The sequence below is a fragment of the Phoxinus phoxinus genome, assembly GCF_949152265.1.
Source record: "Phoxinus phoxinus genome assembly, chromosome: 13".
In the NCBI taxonomy this organism is placed as follows: Eukaryota; Metazoa; Chordata; class Actinopteri; order Cypriniformes; family Leuciscidae; genus Phoxinus; species Phoxinus phoxinus.
Window position 1 is genome coordinate 32,436,922 of NC_136888.1, and position 15,549 is coordinate 32,452,470.

The 15,549-nt window shown below is 36.8% G+C and overlaps 1 protein-coding gene across 1 annotated transcript; it reads right to left on the bottom strand.

Moving 5' to 3' along the window:
- Positions 1-5,043: 5,043 nt before the first annotated feature.
- Positions 5,044-15,525, bottom strand: supt7l (SPT7 like, STAGA complex subunit gamma). Its single transcript, XM_079632317.1, has 5 exons — positions 15,393-15,525; positions 14,375-14,840; positions 10,969-11,293; positions 10,649-10,886; positions 5,044-6,192 (listed from the first exon to the last, which is right to left on the bottom strand). Exons 2-5 carry the CDS (start codon positions 14,803-14,805, stop codon positions 5,930-5,932), a joined length of 1,257 nt encoding a protein of 418 aa, XP_079488443.1. The 5' UTR covers positions 14,806-14,840; positions 15,393-15,525; the 3' UTR covers positions 5,044-5,929.
- Positions 15,526-15,549: the final 24 nt, after the last annotated feature.

The following is a 15,549-nucleotide window of genomic DNA, read 5'->3' on the forward strand; positions in this document are numbered from 1 at the left end:
CACATATTGATGGGTTAGTTAATGATATAGTTGTTTGTATTCAAATAAATGAGAATGGATTAAAATGATTTGTATGTGTGCATTATGAATGGCAATTTAATGAAATGCTTGCTTTAGGGAAAAATTTGCACTTTAGCAATTTTGCATATTGTGATAATTAGTTAAAATATGCCTTATTAAAAAAAAAAAAATTTGTGTATTATAATTTCAAAAGTACTTAATTAAAACTGAGCTCTTTTGACTTTCTGTTAGTGTTTTAATCTTGTTTTTAGTTCGTCTGCATTAACTTACCGCTCACAAACAAGCAAAGACGAGAAAATAAGTCATGCATTATGTGTCTTTTCTTTCATTAGAACCAAATAACATCTGACACACTGAATATTTCAATTTTCAGACCCGAGTCGAGTGTTAGCCTATATTTGCGAGGTAAAATTGCAAGGCGTGCGTTTCAATTATTCACTCTCGCCACAAAATATGAACAGCCAGAGAGATTTCAATGCAACGTAGACCAGCGCTGTCTTGCTCTTCTAATCACATTCACATAAAGGAAATCTTAAATCACTCAATTTACCCCAATGACTGAGCTAAGCTCAAAATGTCTGCACTTCATGTCAAGCGGCCATTGAAAGGGATGAATTATCCATACTGCAAATGTAGTTTGACTTATTATTCTGTAGAGGTGAGGATTGACATGGATTTTTGAAGATCAGATTCAGGAGCGACTCTAAACACTTAGTTTTAAATGGAGGTAATCTATGGATCAGATAAAGAAATCCGTGCACGTTTCCTCACAGTTGGAGACCGAGTAATGTATTCAACTGAGCTGGAGGGAATCTTTTCATGTGAGAGGGCAAATCATACGGTTATTATTCAGTGTTTGGCAAATTAAGTGTTACTGGGGGTTGGGGGGTTAGAATATGTACTAGAGCTTTGCGTAAATATGAAATCCTTCCATGTAATGGAGAATCGGGTCTTTAAGTTCAATGGGAAAATGATAAAAACTAGTTGCTGAGCAAATCAACTGCAACTTCAGTGAGAAAGAAAACTGCATTTGGACACGGGTCATAATAAAATCAGCCATTTTAAATGAGAACTTTGGAGCTGCTAAAAGTTATTGCGCACCAGCAACTAACTATTACTACTTTCCTGCAATTTTGCTCATCTGTCTAGAAATAACAGCACTCAAAGTTACGGTGCACAGTTCAATGAGAAGGCAGAAATACTCAATGCAGTATGACCTTTTTCTGCACAAACGAACGTTTCGCATATATTCTTTTAAAGGTTAACGTTTGTGATACTGCCCTTCAAATATAATACAGCTCTACAAAAGAAGCCAATGAACACGTAACACAAAGTGAGTTTAAAACCTTGGAGCAATTAAATACTAAGAGTGAAACATTTCGTATGAAGTGTATGTATACAGTGGTGTTGAGGCCGAGACTAACACACGAGTGGCATCAGGCACTGAAACAATACAGAAATACTTCTACCGGTGGCTAAAAGAGACCTAGGAAACAATGTGATTGATTCTTGAAGCAATTATAAAAAATAATAGGAACCATAACAACATGTGGCTTTAATTACTGACGTTACTTGATAATTACACTTTTTGAATGTAATAGAAAGTTTTTCCTGAAATTGAAGAGGAGAAAGCGTAAAGTGTTGCCTGGTCGGGACACAATTTTGATTAGCACTAGATAGCCACAGTGTTTACACTCTTTGGAGAAAATCATCTTACCTATATGTTTAGCTAGGATAGGAAAAAGTAATTTAACATAAAAAAAAATGCACATACAAAACTTTTAAAGGACCAACGTGACGACTATGACCATGTTGATGTATTTCCAATTGAAACGGGAACATATGGGGAGGAACATATCAAAGAGTTAAGGGCCGTTCACAAAAATAACTAATAGGTCTAATTATACTCTAGCGGACAATAACGTTTCGTTTTTTTTATAAGCGGGCACTGCAGTTATGTCATTTCTCACTTTAAATGATCAGCTTTTTAAAACCGGGTGCATTCTGATTGGCTGTCAATGTTTTTATTGTTTATTAACACTATGGAAAAAAATCATTCTGAAAGTTATTCCAAGATCTTGTTCCTCAATGTCATCATTATAGTTGAAGTGTGGACTCTGCTATTCTTTTAAAGGTAGACTGATTAAACTTTATCATTAGCGTTATAGTATTACCCATGGTATGAATGGTTCTATTCATTGAACTGCAAAACCGACCTAATCTGACGAGAAACCGTAAGTATTTTACAGTACGAGGTGTCGATTTCTTATGAATTTATATGATGTAATTCATACAAAAACATTTTAAGAGAAAAAAGTAAAAAAAAAAAAAAAAAATGATGGTCCATCCCTACCTGCCGTAAGCAGATAATATGAAATGAACCAATGAGATTGTAAGAATTCATACAAGCCGGGTGCACACTGTGCGATTAATAATAGTACCTAACCCTGACTGTTGCTTGTCTTAAAGTGCCCTATTATGCTTTTTCAAATATCCCCTTTCATGCGGTGTGTAATAGCTGTCGTGTGTGAATGTCAACTTCTGAAAAGTTGTAGTTGAAAGTGCATGATAACTCACAAAAGGAAGAATCAACTCTGAACAAGTCGTCAGGAATTCCAGTCTCACTTCCGTGTCCTGCATACGTAAAGCAATGACTAATTTGCATAATGCCCGACTATGGTCTTCATTGGCTGCCCGTCTACTTTGATCCGTCCTCAGACACGTCCTCAGTTAAAGCGGCACTCGGTAACTCTAGCCACTTCTTTGCTGATTTTCTCAACGAGCTCCCCCTACAGCTGCGGTGCGTATATTTTTCACATCACTGTCGTAAAGTCACTTGCGGCGCGCCGGCGCACTCCTCCCCCTTTCTACCGCTGCTCATGTGCTTTTGTTATGGTCGGAGCCGGTGTGGTGAACAAATGAGTCCCAGACGCACCAACTTTATCTTGTGGAGCATGTCTACCGTGGTGGGTAATACATCATACACAGTATCATTTAACATTGACATGTACATTTTGTATTCCGTAAAGCAGTTTGTGTTTCTCGCTCTTTCTCGCTCGTTCTCGCTTCTCACGAGACTTCCTATTTTCAACTTACCGGGACGTTAGTCCCAATGTTGCAAGGCTGGTTTTCCGCCTGGGAACGCTGGGGGGAGCGGGGAAAGTAACCATTCTCACCAGAACAGATTATTTAACCATCCAAATGATTTCTAAGCGGATTTATTACGTTGAAAAAGTTACCAAGTGCACCTTTAATGCTGATGGTGAGGAATTAGTTGCTACATCTCATAATCTACCTAAAAGACAGTAGCGTATCTCTGAGAAACGTCCTGCTAGAGCCGTCCTTGCGATGGAGGTTCGGGTTGAATAACTAGTTCTTCCAGTGTTTCATCATCGGACTCGGATTGATATGGTAAAATCGAGCCATCGATGTCTTTACAGTGTGTACAATCATGCTAAATATATATATATAGGTGTGTATGTGTATATATATGATTATGAATAAAGATAAATCAACAATATTTTCAAGCAGTTTTATTTTATTTTTAAACGGTATTAATAGGCTATGGAGTATTCAAAATATTCTGATAAAATATTATTTTGTCAATTAACAAGCTTGTAGATGGGCTCAAAGCTAACTGCCATTTTGATACAGTGAAGGCCATGTAACTACAGCAGCTCAAGAAATCACAACGAAAACTAGTCACATATTGTTGCTTTATCTAAATTAATAAGAGAACAGATCATAAGAGTCCATAGATCTGATGTTTGGGAAACAGCTAACCATATAAAGGAGTTTTATGCTGTCCTATTCAGCCCAGCTCTCGAATAACCTTCCCCAATAGTCTATAACACTAGAATAGCCTACTGTTTGTGAACTTGAAACATTTGTAAACCTGAATCATTTGCAACCCTGAACATGTAACGTTACATGAATGGTGTAAATTCATCTGAACCACAAAGATGGCATATTCCTGACTGGTGTGTTGAAGTTTGCTGACTGCAGGACGTATGACATCTTCCACAACACTGAAATTAACTTTGCTCCCTTTTAAGCCACACTTAACGTTCCTCTTCACTTCACTCACAGTATATTTGTAAGCATCTTCAAGCCTCGTAGGTGTAATTACCTGCTGGAGTTCTGTTTCCATTTAGTGAAAGTACTTCCTGGAAACCGCAACTGCCACTGAAGGTGTGTAAAACGGAGAACTCTCTCAGGCTCAATAATAAAAGCAAACACACACACCACACACAGTGGAATATCGATAGCAGGAATGAGGATGTTAATGTGACGGTGTGGTGCAGCACTGCCCTCTGCTGGTTCTGTCAGCTACACGGATCCTGGTGGCAACAACAGCCAATTAAACTGGAGATGAAGCTGGAATAAAGAAAGGTCTTTGGAGAAGAACTTAATGAGCACAAGGACGGTCGGGAAACCATTCTTTTTTTAGTTGGTCTGGATTTTACAAAGAAGATCAGAAGAAGAAAAGAAATGCAGAAACATTACAAAATTCACTAACAGTGTTTTATACATTACAAAACTATGGCCTGGTTTCACAGACAGGATTTATTTGAAGCCAGGATTAGGCCTTCAAGTAGCTTTTATAAACCTGACTGAAAAAAAAACATTACTGATGTGAATCTTGAGACTAAACAATGGCATTGACATATTTTAAGATCTGCCAGGTGCTTTCAGTCAAAACAGCTCAAACATGTAGATGTGGAAATAATTGATTTTAAAACTTTTTAAGATACTGTAGCTTCTTGTTTATTTAGAAAGGCTGCACAGTCCAACAAAACACACTTTAGGATGATCAATTGTGACATTTTGTTCAGAACATCCTCGCCAATTACCATTACCATAATTACCATGATGTTTGTGTTTTCAGTGTGCTTTAGTTTCAAAACACACTACTCAAAATGTGTCTGCAAGATGCTTTTAAACTCCAGAATAGGGGTGGCTCATATGATCATTATGTGAAAAATTACACTGCAAATACTGTATTTTAGAAGAAGAAAAAAATTATTGCAATGATGAAAATCTTATGAGAATTAATGAGAAGTACAAATAAACCCAAAATATTAAAATGTACATGTGCATTACAATGACCACAATTTGGGGGTAAACATGCTTATTTGTCATGAAAATAGTTGTGGCTTTATTTTAATTTTGTTGTGAAATATGACCTGTATATTATTTTGTGAAAGATGCTTTTACAACAGTTTAAAACTATGTACTGACAGATCTGCATCTTATGTGTGAACTCAAGATTCACTTTTTTTTTTTTTTTTTTTGTCTAACTGAAATGAAACCAGTTTCATTGCCACTTGAAGCTCACACTAATTAATTTATGGACGCTGTGTGATTGCGATCAGGTTATATTTCCTTTCGATAGAGTCTCAGAATGCATTATTACCCGGCGAGGCTGAGAAGCTAAATTTACACTCAACCAGAATGTTTTGGCACAGGTGGCTAGAAGACAATACCTCCACGGTGTCGCCTGGGAGTGTGCATGTAATGAAATGGCCTGTGTATTTAACATGCAGATGTATGCATGCTGTAATTAATTTGCCATTACTCCTTGATTGATATCCCTGTGTGTTTTGAAGCAGACATCAGGCTATAATTACTCCCCATGTTGTGCTCCCTCCATTGTTTCGTTACAATAAACAGATGCTAATTTTCCATGGCAAACAAGTAATTGTCCAGCTCAATAATTGGGTAAAACAGTGACCGTCTGCCATTTGCTGGGGGAGAATTCAAACACGCACGTTATTTGTCTCTTTCGTTTAATTTCACTGAAAACTTCCATTCAAAGCCAGAACATGTAATCCCAAAAGAAGGCGATGCTATGCATCACAATGACTGTGGAGGTGCTTTCAGTCTCTTTATTTAGACAATAAAACCACTAAACTTTTCTCATCCGTTTCTTTGGCCGCTGGGTGAACGGTGACGTGCCCATGAGAGAATCGGGTGAATGGGACATGTAACTTCCTTCTGAACCTCCAGGAGATGGAGGGATGCCAGCCTCACTCATGGTGGACATGGGACCCTCTTCAAAGACGTCGCTGCCCAGAACCCCATGACCTGACACCTGGCCCTCCTCACTGTCCTGCGGCTCCATCTTCACCTGGGCTAGATGCCACAAGGGGGAGCTGTTCCCTGCTGCTACTGTTGAAGACACAAAACACACCAACACTGGATTCATCTGGAGTATTAAAGATTATTCATATAATGCCCTTTTCACAAGATGTAAAATAAGTGTCTGGTGTCCCCAGAGTGTGTATGTGAAGTTTTAGCTTAAAATACCACACAGATATTTTTATATAGCATGTTAAAGTTGTCACTTTTTGAGGATGAGCAAAAACGCACCGGTTTTGTGTCTGTCCCTTTAAATGCAAAAGAGCAGCTGCTCCCGGCACAGGGGGCGGAGCTACAACAGCTTGTGTCATTTTACCTCACACACACATGCACTGAAAATTGTTCAAACCGCAGTCAGACAATGATGGAGAGACTCAAGAAATGACAACATGTAAGCAACAGGACATTTCTGAATGGTTAGTTGGTGAATTTATGTAGCTTTTGTGTAGTTATCTTCTAGTCATTGATTAGCATATTCTGTCTTGATAATCTATTAATCGTGTTCCAGGGGCGGGGTTTATGTAAATATTAGGGTTCATGATGTCACTAACCCAGGAGGAATGTCGAACCAGCCGTTTGTTGTGGTCCTTAAAAAACCATTTCTTTAAAATCAAATATCTCCCTTTGCTTTGAACTTTGAGTGTCATAACTTTACAGATGTTGTTTATGCTCAAACAGCAACATTACACACTAAAGTTAGAAAAGTGACATTATATTCAACCACCCCTTTGACAAACTTTCCGAATGATCCTTGTCTTTAATTCTGACCACTATCCTTGCTGTTTCCAAATGCGTCCCAAATCGCGTACTGTTTGAGTAGTACTACTGTACGTTTGAATTTGAACTTACTTTACGAAAAAAATATGCTCTATATAGCATGAATATGGGTAGTATGAATGGAATTCAGACATACTACACACACAATGTTGTTACTGTCACGTGACCTTCCAGTATCACTTGCGTCGCTTCACTTCCATTCATGAATCCCCTCCCACGGCCTCATGGGATAGTAAAGTGTCCATTGAATGCGCACTTCAGAATCTCTGTGGGAGGAGTAGGCCATCCGGGGACTTTTTGCTACTGTTTTTCAAATGCTACACTATCAACCCAAATAAGTTGATAACTCAATAAATTTGAGGTATAATCAGTTACATCCAAAACTTTTCTTAAACTTAAAAATCTTAACTTAAAAATTAAGCAAGCAGAACATATTTTTATTTTGTACTGCTCTTAACAAGAAATATTTGAGTAAGATAATTCATTCATTCATTTAAGTTAAAATTATCATGTAATCTCAAACTTAAATATTTTTAGCAGGAGTAACTCGGCTAGCTTTAACAAGCTAATTCGGTAAATGCTAAAATCTCAGCCCAGTTTCAGTTAAATTTAAGTTTGACTATATTAAAATAAAGCTCAAAAGAAAAATACATTTCTAAAAACTCATTAAAGTTAATTTGATTGAACTAATTTGTTTAATTTAAGTTTACCCTACTCAAACCAATTCATTTTTTTATTAAATTAAAGGTTTACAATGTATGAATTTGGACATACTACTCTTTTGACATACTGTTTTTCACATACTACATGTAGTGTAGTATTCGATTGCGGATGTGATTTTGTTTTTGGGATCTACTAGAATAAGTTTTCATGCTTTTTCCCCCATATTTCACATTGTTGCAGCATCTCTCTCTCCAGTCTGTCAGTAACGCTGTTTAGTTGTGGTCTCTATGAAGCTCCTCCTTCTGAAAAGTGCAATGTGCTCTGATTGGTCTGTTGTTATTTGTTGATGCCACGCCCCTTACCATAACACACTACTAACTGAATCAGGCCCCGACCCTTTATTTTTAGATAAAACCTTTTTTTTTTTTACAATTTCAATACAACAGCAAAAACTAATACAAGCCTAACTAATGGAAATAAAAAGATAAATTATTGAAAACAAGTAAAGAGTTGGCCATCAGTCCCTCCGCCTCCATGATTACACGATTCTGCCTGCCATCAAAGAATTGAATGTAAAATCAAAGAAACTCCACATTATTTGCGGTAGCTTGAACTTTTGTCTTATTTCTGCAATTATTCCACAAAAAAATGTGTCCCTAAACATGTCCCTGAACAAAACAAACTGTGATTAGTTGCTTTACATGACAGTCAGATGGCCTCTGAGTGTTTCTTGGGCAATGAAAGCTGACCTTCTGCCATCTATAAAGACAAACTATAATGCGTTTAATAAATCGAAGCTCAATATAGATATGAATATCATTAATGGTTGAAACACACTGGTAAGAATGAGAAGATCTGCAGTGACTGCTGCAAGCTAGTGGCAAAATCATTATTTATTATTCAGGAACTACATTTGGAAAAGAAAATATGTTTTCATATGCAAATTTGACCAAATATAAAATTTGAGATAAATGGCTTTACGCTTGACAGCCCGATAATAATTCTCTGCTGATGTGCTGAATGCGGTACCGGAAACGCCTGATCCATAATAAGTAGAATGCCGAAGTAGTTGCACGGACAGTTTTGCTTCAACTCATCCTCTTTAAAGTACCACCTCAACAGCCGCTTGTGTAACAAATTCGACGCCTTCATCAGTAAATTTCAAAGACAATCACGGTCAGACGTCATATTGCCAGCATGAGCAATGTTCCTGTTATGATGCAGAATCCACATGTTGATTTGTGAGGTGTTGTTGACAGATTAAAGGACAATATTTCTGGTGTTGATTCTTTATACTGTGCGGATAGCTCCCGAGTGTCTGTCAGAACAGACAGATTATAAAATATTTGCAGTAGAAAAAAAAAGGCTTCAATGAGATGTTTTGCATGCAATTTTTCTAGTCTAACAAATAATCATTTATTAATGCAGAGTAAGAATCAGCCTCTGAGTCCAAACACCCAGATTGTATTAAAACTCTTTCATTCCATGATTATATGTGGGCTTTGAAATAGTTATAGTAATGTAGACCAAGGGCCAGATTTACTAAACAGGGCAAATTAGCGTGAGAGCACAATCCCAAAAAAAGTGCAGATGGGAGTGGAAAGTTCTGTGTGTGATCTACTGACAACGTGGAAATTAAAAAAACACAGCCGGATCATTTCCATGATGACCAACGCCATCTACCAAGAGCAGCGCAAACTAGCGCCTGGTTAAGACATGCTTTTTTGTGGGTAAATAATGGCACAAATACCAGTAAACTGACTAGCACAAACCTTAGTTAATCACCTTGCGTGATTCATTTAAATACGGTACTCTCCTCCTATACATTTGCATGTGCGCAAATATAACCCTGTCCACTCCTTTACACTGCTAATTTTTCACTGCGTGTCTTTAGTAAATCCTGACAGTAGTTCAAACTGACCCAGCATGCTATGATTTGTTAACATTTTTAGAAAAATTTTTTAGAGCTGGATTTAGTGAAAGGATTAATCGCATCCAAAATAAAAGTTTTTGTTTACATTATATGTGTGTGTACTGTGTATAAATATTTTGTATATATATATATATATATATATATATATAAATACACACACATGCATGTATATATTTAAGAAAAATTTGTTATTTATATATAAAATATTTCTATATTTTATATATAATATACAAATATATATGCAGTATATAAATGCAAATATTTCTCAAATATATACATGCATGTGTGTGTATTTATATATACAAAATATATATACACAGTACACACACATATATTATGTAAACAAACTTTTATTTTGGATGCGATTAATCGTTTCACAGCTCAAATTTTTTATATATATATTCCATGAATTCTTCACAAAAAAAAAAATGTGTTTCTTACCTGCATTAATGTAATTTTAATATTTCTTGATCACAGGATTATTAAAAAAATATATTTTAGTATCACTACCCCGAGAATGCCTAAAGTGGGTCAAATTGACCCGTATTCATATCCTATGGAATTTTGACTCAACACAGTACTTTTGGATACATTTTTGCCAATAATAATATTTATTTTCTTTAAACTTTATGGCTTACTTAAAAATCTGACTTTTTTAGCTCTGAGTCAAGAATTTGCCTCAGAAACCAACCCCGTGTCTGAATACACATATCTGCACTATATGTATGTAGACAGCCTAAAGTAGCTGTGGCGCATGTTAAAAAATGCACCGGGTGCAGATATGTTGAATGAGTTTGTTATAAGCGAGACACTCGTATTCTCTCAAGACAAAGTGTTCGCCTATTCAATTGCTTACTCATAGTCTACGCACAGCAACCCAGACCTTTTATTGAAACTAGCCTACTTTTACCTGGTGAGATATTCTTTCATAAGCACCCAAAATAACTGTATTTACAATGTGTAATGGGGGAGGCACAATGTTGTTTGAAAAATATGCTTTATGTTTGTAATTCTGCTAGATGCCACTAGTGTTGCAGAAATGACATTCTTTACCCTTAAGGGAGTGACTATGAAGTAAAGTATAAATTGCATGGTGATTTAAATGATCATTACCTGAGGTGTGAGGGGAATGTCCTTCCTCCAGTCCTCCAGCCAGTCTTTCACTGGATGTTCCCAGCACACCGATGGGCAGGGCCTGGTCACCTGAGGCCAGATCCGCTTCCGGCTCCTCGCTCAAAGGAAACAAAATGTCACTCACCGGCTCCTCTTTAACCTTTAAGGGTTTGGAATCCTCCAGAGCCTTTTCTGGATTCACGAGTCTCTCGTACTCTTCTGAGAGCTCCTTACTGACCTACAGTCAAAGCAATGTCAATAGATGCTGCATGTATGGTCGTGTAGGTGCTGAAGCTGAAATAAGATTGGAGATATCTCACCTGCAGCATGTAGCTGTGGTAATCTTTGATGCGGACCTGCCAGAAGCGCTGGAGCGCCAGGACGCTGCCAATGCCCACCTCGTGAAACACCTGTTCCACCACATCAGGGAAAGGTGTAGAGCCCCGACAGGCCTCTCTATCAACAGCTACGCGCAGCAACTTGGTGAGCCGCAGGTAGTGTTCGTGAACCATATCGGTCAAAGTCTCCAACACGCTCTCATTGGCCGACTCGAATCCAGCATGAGCGAGCACTGTGGCGACCGACTGGTACAGGAGCTGGCGGCAGGACAGCCAGCTCAACTCAGTGACTGGCTCACCTTTACCTCTAAAAAGAGGGAAATGTGGAGAAGTTTGGAAAACAGGTGAAAGATAGAGAGGACAAGACACCTAATTAGGAATCACAGGACAAAAAAAAGTTTGGACCTTTTCTAAATAAACTTTTCTAAGACCTTTTTTTTTTAATAGCTGATGATATCTAGAGAATAGTTTTATGAAGATACATGTAAATGTGGGCTTTGAGGTTGTAGGCCTTATAGACAGACAAGGGTCAAGAATGTATAACAGTGTTGAAGATTTTAAATTTGTAATATTTCAGAATATAAGTCGAATTCTAAGAAATGTTGCATTCATGTTGGTTTCATATGCGTTTGGTAAACAATTTTTTTTAAGTCTATATTTTTAGTCTAAAAATATCATGTGGTGTAAACCAGGGCCTAAAATGAACACTAGCCAAGTGCCAAATAAGAGTAAAAATCAGCATTGGCGAGTATGTGAAACTCTTGCGTCTTAAGGTCCTTGCACACTGAGTCTGAAATTATCGAATTATCGACATTTTTGCATGTTAAAAAATAAATACGACCTCACGTTGTGTCAATCTTGTTTACACACTGCGTCCTTCAGAGCCACCGAATGAAGAATACGCACACGACATTTTCTAACTCCGTGTGCAAGGACCTTTAATGTGCTTAAATTGTCAAATACACATAAGCTTTACATAAACAGTCATTTCTATCTTAAGTGGATGTAAACGGATGTGTGTCAGTATATTAGATCTGTGCATGAGCTCTTAAAGTGACAGTAGCCTAATATCACTGCTCTTGATTGAATAAATTTTGTAGCTTTAAGAATTAGTGTATATTTAATTCATACAGTGAAGTCTATGTAATCTTTTATTTTTACATTTGTTTATTCAATTTCTTACTTAATAATAATAATAATAATAACCTTTATTTTCTATAGCGCCTTTAAATGTAGATCTCAAAGCGCTGTACAAAAACAATTAAAAATACAAAGATACACCACACAAATAAGCACAATACACTGTAAAACAGACATACAAATAAATCAATTAAAAGCTAACCTAAAAAAATAGGTCTTAAGCTTAGACTTAAAAATACCAAGAGATTTAGCTTGCCTTATCTCAATCGGAAGAGAATTCCAGAGCTTTGGAGCCAATGAAGAAAACGCCCTATCTCCAATTGTTTTTAAACGAGTTGAAGGAACAGTTAAAAGAGCAGTTTCCGAAGAACGAAGATTACGTTTTGGAGAATATGGAGTTAAAAGCTCGGTCAAGTATTCAGGTGCCAAACCATGTAGTGACTTGTATGTAAGCATTAAAATTTTAAAATCCACCCTAAAACGAATGGGAAGCCAGTGCAACGACTCCAAAACGGGAGTAATATGGTCTCGTATATTACATCTAGAGAGAATTCTGGCAGCAGAATTTTGCAACACCTGCATTCTGTTTAAGGTAGCTTTTGATACGCCAGCTAACAAGGCATTACAGTAATCAATACGCGAAAACACAAAGGTGTTTATCAATCTCTCAGCAACGGTAAACGATAGCATCGGACGCAATCTTGCAATATTTCTAAGATGGAAATATGAAATCTTTACAGTATTCAAAACATGAGGCTCAAATGATAGATTCGCATCATATATTACACCTAGATTCCTCAATTTTGTTTTAAACTCCACATTTGAGCCATCAAGTATAAGAGTAGCCGGCTCTGCTTTGCGTAGTTGGTGGGGTGAACCAACAAGCATAATCTCTGTCTTTTCACTGTTAAGACAGAGAAAATTATCTGTCATCCATTCTTTCATTTTAGAAATACACTCAGAAATAAAATTAACAGGCACAATTTCATTAGGTCTAAAATGAATATAGATCTGAGTATCATCTGCATAAAAGTGAAATTTTAGACCTAGTGATCTCAAAAGCTGGCCAAGAGGATAAACATAAATATTAAAAAGAAGAGGGCCCAAAATTGACCCCTGGGGTACACCAGACCGCACAACATTAACCTCATGCTTGAATGTACTTGAATGCTACGGTTACAGTAAATGTACCTACTGTGGCATGTGCACTGTTTATTCTGTTATATATCTTGTATCGTATATGTGTTATTTGCATCTTTGTTCTTATTTTTAATAAGATTTTATTTTGGACGTATCACCCTAAATGGTCACCCTTTGGCCTAAATGGTCTCTAATTCTTTTTTATTTTGTCTTTTGTTACCTTGTAAAGCTACATTTTTAAAATAGGGAAGTTAGAGTGTGGTGACTTGCAACATAGTCTTAAAAACCAACATGAAAAATAATCATGATAAGATTGTGGACCGTGATCCTGTCTGAAAAAAATTGTGATATATTGTTTAAAAATTTTGCCCAATATACAAGGTAAAGGGATTTTTAAAAACATTATGAATTAATATTTAACTCTAAATAAATAAATTAATATTAGTTTCTGGGTAGTTGCATTACATGAGATTGTACATGAAAAAGTTACAATTAACTGTTACAGTTACAATAAAAAGTTACAATTAAGTGATATTTTAAGAGACGTATTGACCTGGACACTCTCTATGAAATAATTTCCTGTTTTAAGTTTTGCTACATAATTTGTTTTCTAAGAAATAATACAATTCTGCATAATAAGGTTCTCATTAAATTAATTTCATTCGTTTAATGAGGCTTTTTACTTAATTATGATAGCAGGGCGGTTGCATCACCCAGACATTTTTACTTTACGCACCCATGGTTAGTTTTTCATTTAAACATCAAGTTTTAAATGATCATTGTTTAACTAATATTGCATGTATTTGTTAGCTACTGACAGTTATTTGCAATGTAATGTTTTAATATTGTGTGCACCTGACCGGGGACTGCAGATGGCATTAGCTAACTCTGGTACAAAACATCTTCTCATAAGATTAATGTATTTTGTACATTGTCCCTGACAAATAAACAAATAAAATAAAATAAATAAATAAAAATCAAATGTCATTCAAAATTATTTTTTAATGCAGACGTGTTCACCCTACAAGAGGTGCAAGTATGAGTTTAATTTTAATGGACCTTTAATATTTTTAGAAAAAACAATATACATGATGATCTACTGACGTACTTGTAGAAGTCGCTCTCTGGGTCACTATGGCGTAGCTGGAATGGATGTCGAGGAGCTTTACTATCCAGTGGAAGCAGATCATCAGGTACAGTGGGTGTGACAGGGCGAGGAGGTAGAGCATCCACATCCTCAGGTTTGAAGACACCCTGGGCATCTAGTAATGTGGACAGAGGCTGCTGGCCCTGCTGGGCAGCAGCAATGAGACTCCGGAGACGCCGGGCATGCTGGCTCAGCTGCACGGTGTGGATTGTGAGGCTGCAGGGCTCTGAGGGGATGTCCAGCATGGTGGTGGGACGTGGACGCTGGGCAGAAGGTTGGTGCAGGGGAGGGTCCTGCATCTCCACCTGCCGGAACTCGCGCTGCAGAAGGTCGAAAGAACTGCGGCCCGAGGGAGCCGAAGCCACTGGGAGCTCGCCCCAATAACGCATCATCTTCACACAGTGCTGCTTTTGGCAGTGGTGCAATTCTTGAGGACAATATGAAACACAAGTGAGCAAGCAATTTTATTTTATAGCACAATTTCAGACGTTGTCCCAAAGTGCTTTACAACAACGATGACATTAAAACTAAAACTAAAAACATTAAAATTAAAAATAAAGTGTTTGTTGCACTGCCTTTATTTTATGCTAATTGTAAAAAAATATATATATAAGTATATTGAAACCATCAATGGTTCTCGTTAGATTGTCAGACAGTCACAAACAAACTCAAAAGTAAAAGAACAAAAAATATAAGTTAATGGTCCTAAAAATATGATTCATTTACTTTATCAATTTTTCTTTTGGACATGTTCTTCATGAGATTCCCTTTCAGTACTAAAGATTACAGTAATGTCAATACTGATATGCTATAATATGCACATTTAAAACGTTGTATTTATTTATTTTACAAACTTTCATTCTTTCATGTATTTAAAGACTTTTTGAATTGACACTACACAACAGACGCCCTGTAGACTCTTATGTTTAATGTAACAATTATAAAGCCTAATCATCAGAAAACAAACTGCTTGCTTTACCTTTTATGAGCAGATGATCATCATAACGATGAAAAATAGCAAAATAGTGCAATATATGTCATTTATTTTCAGTTTCGACACAAACAACATAGAACCGATTAGCGGCTGCCAGGTACAACACTAAAATATTTCCGTGGAAAATGTAAATAGTTCCTAG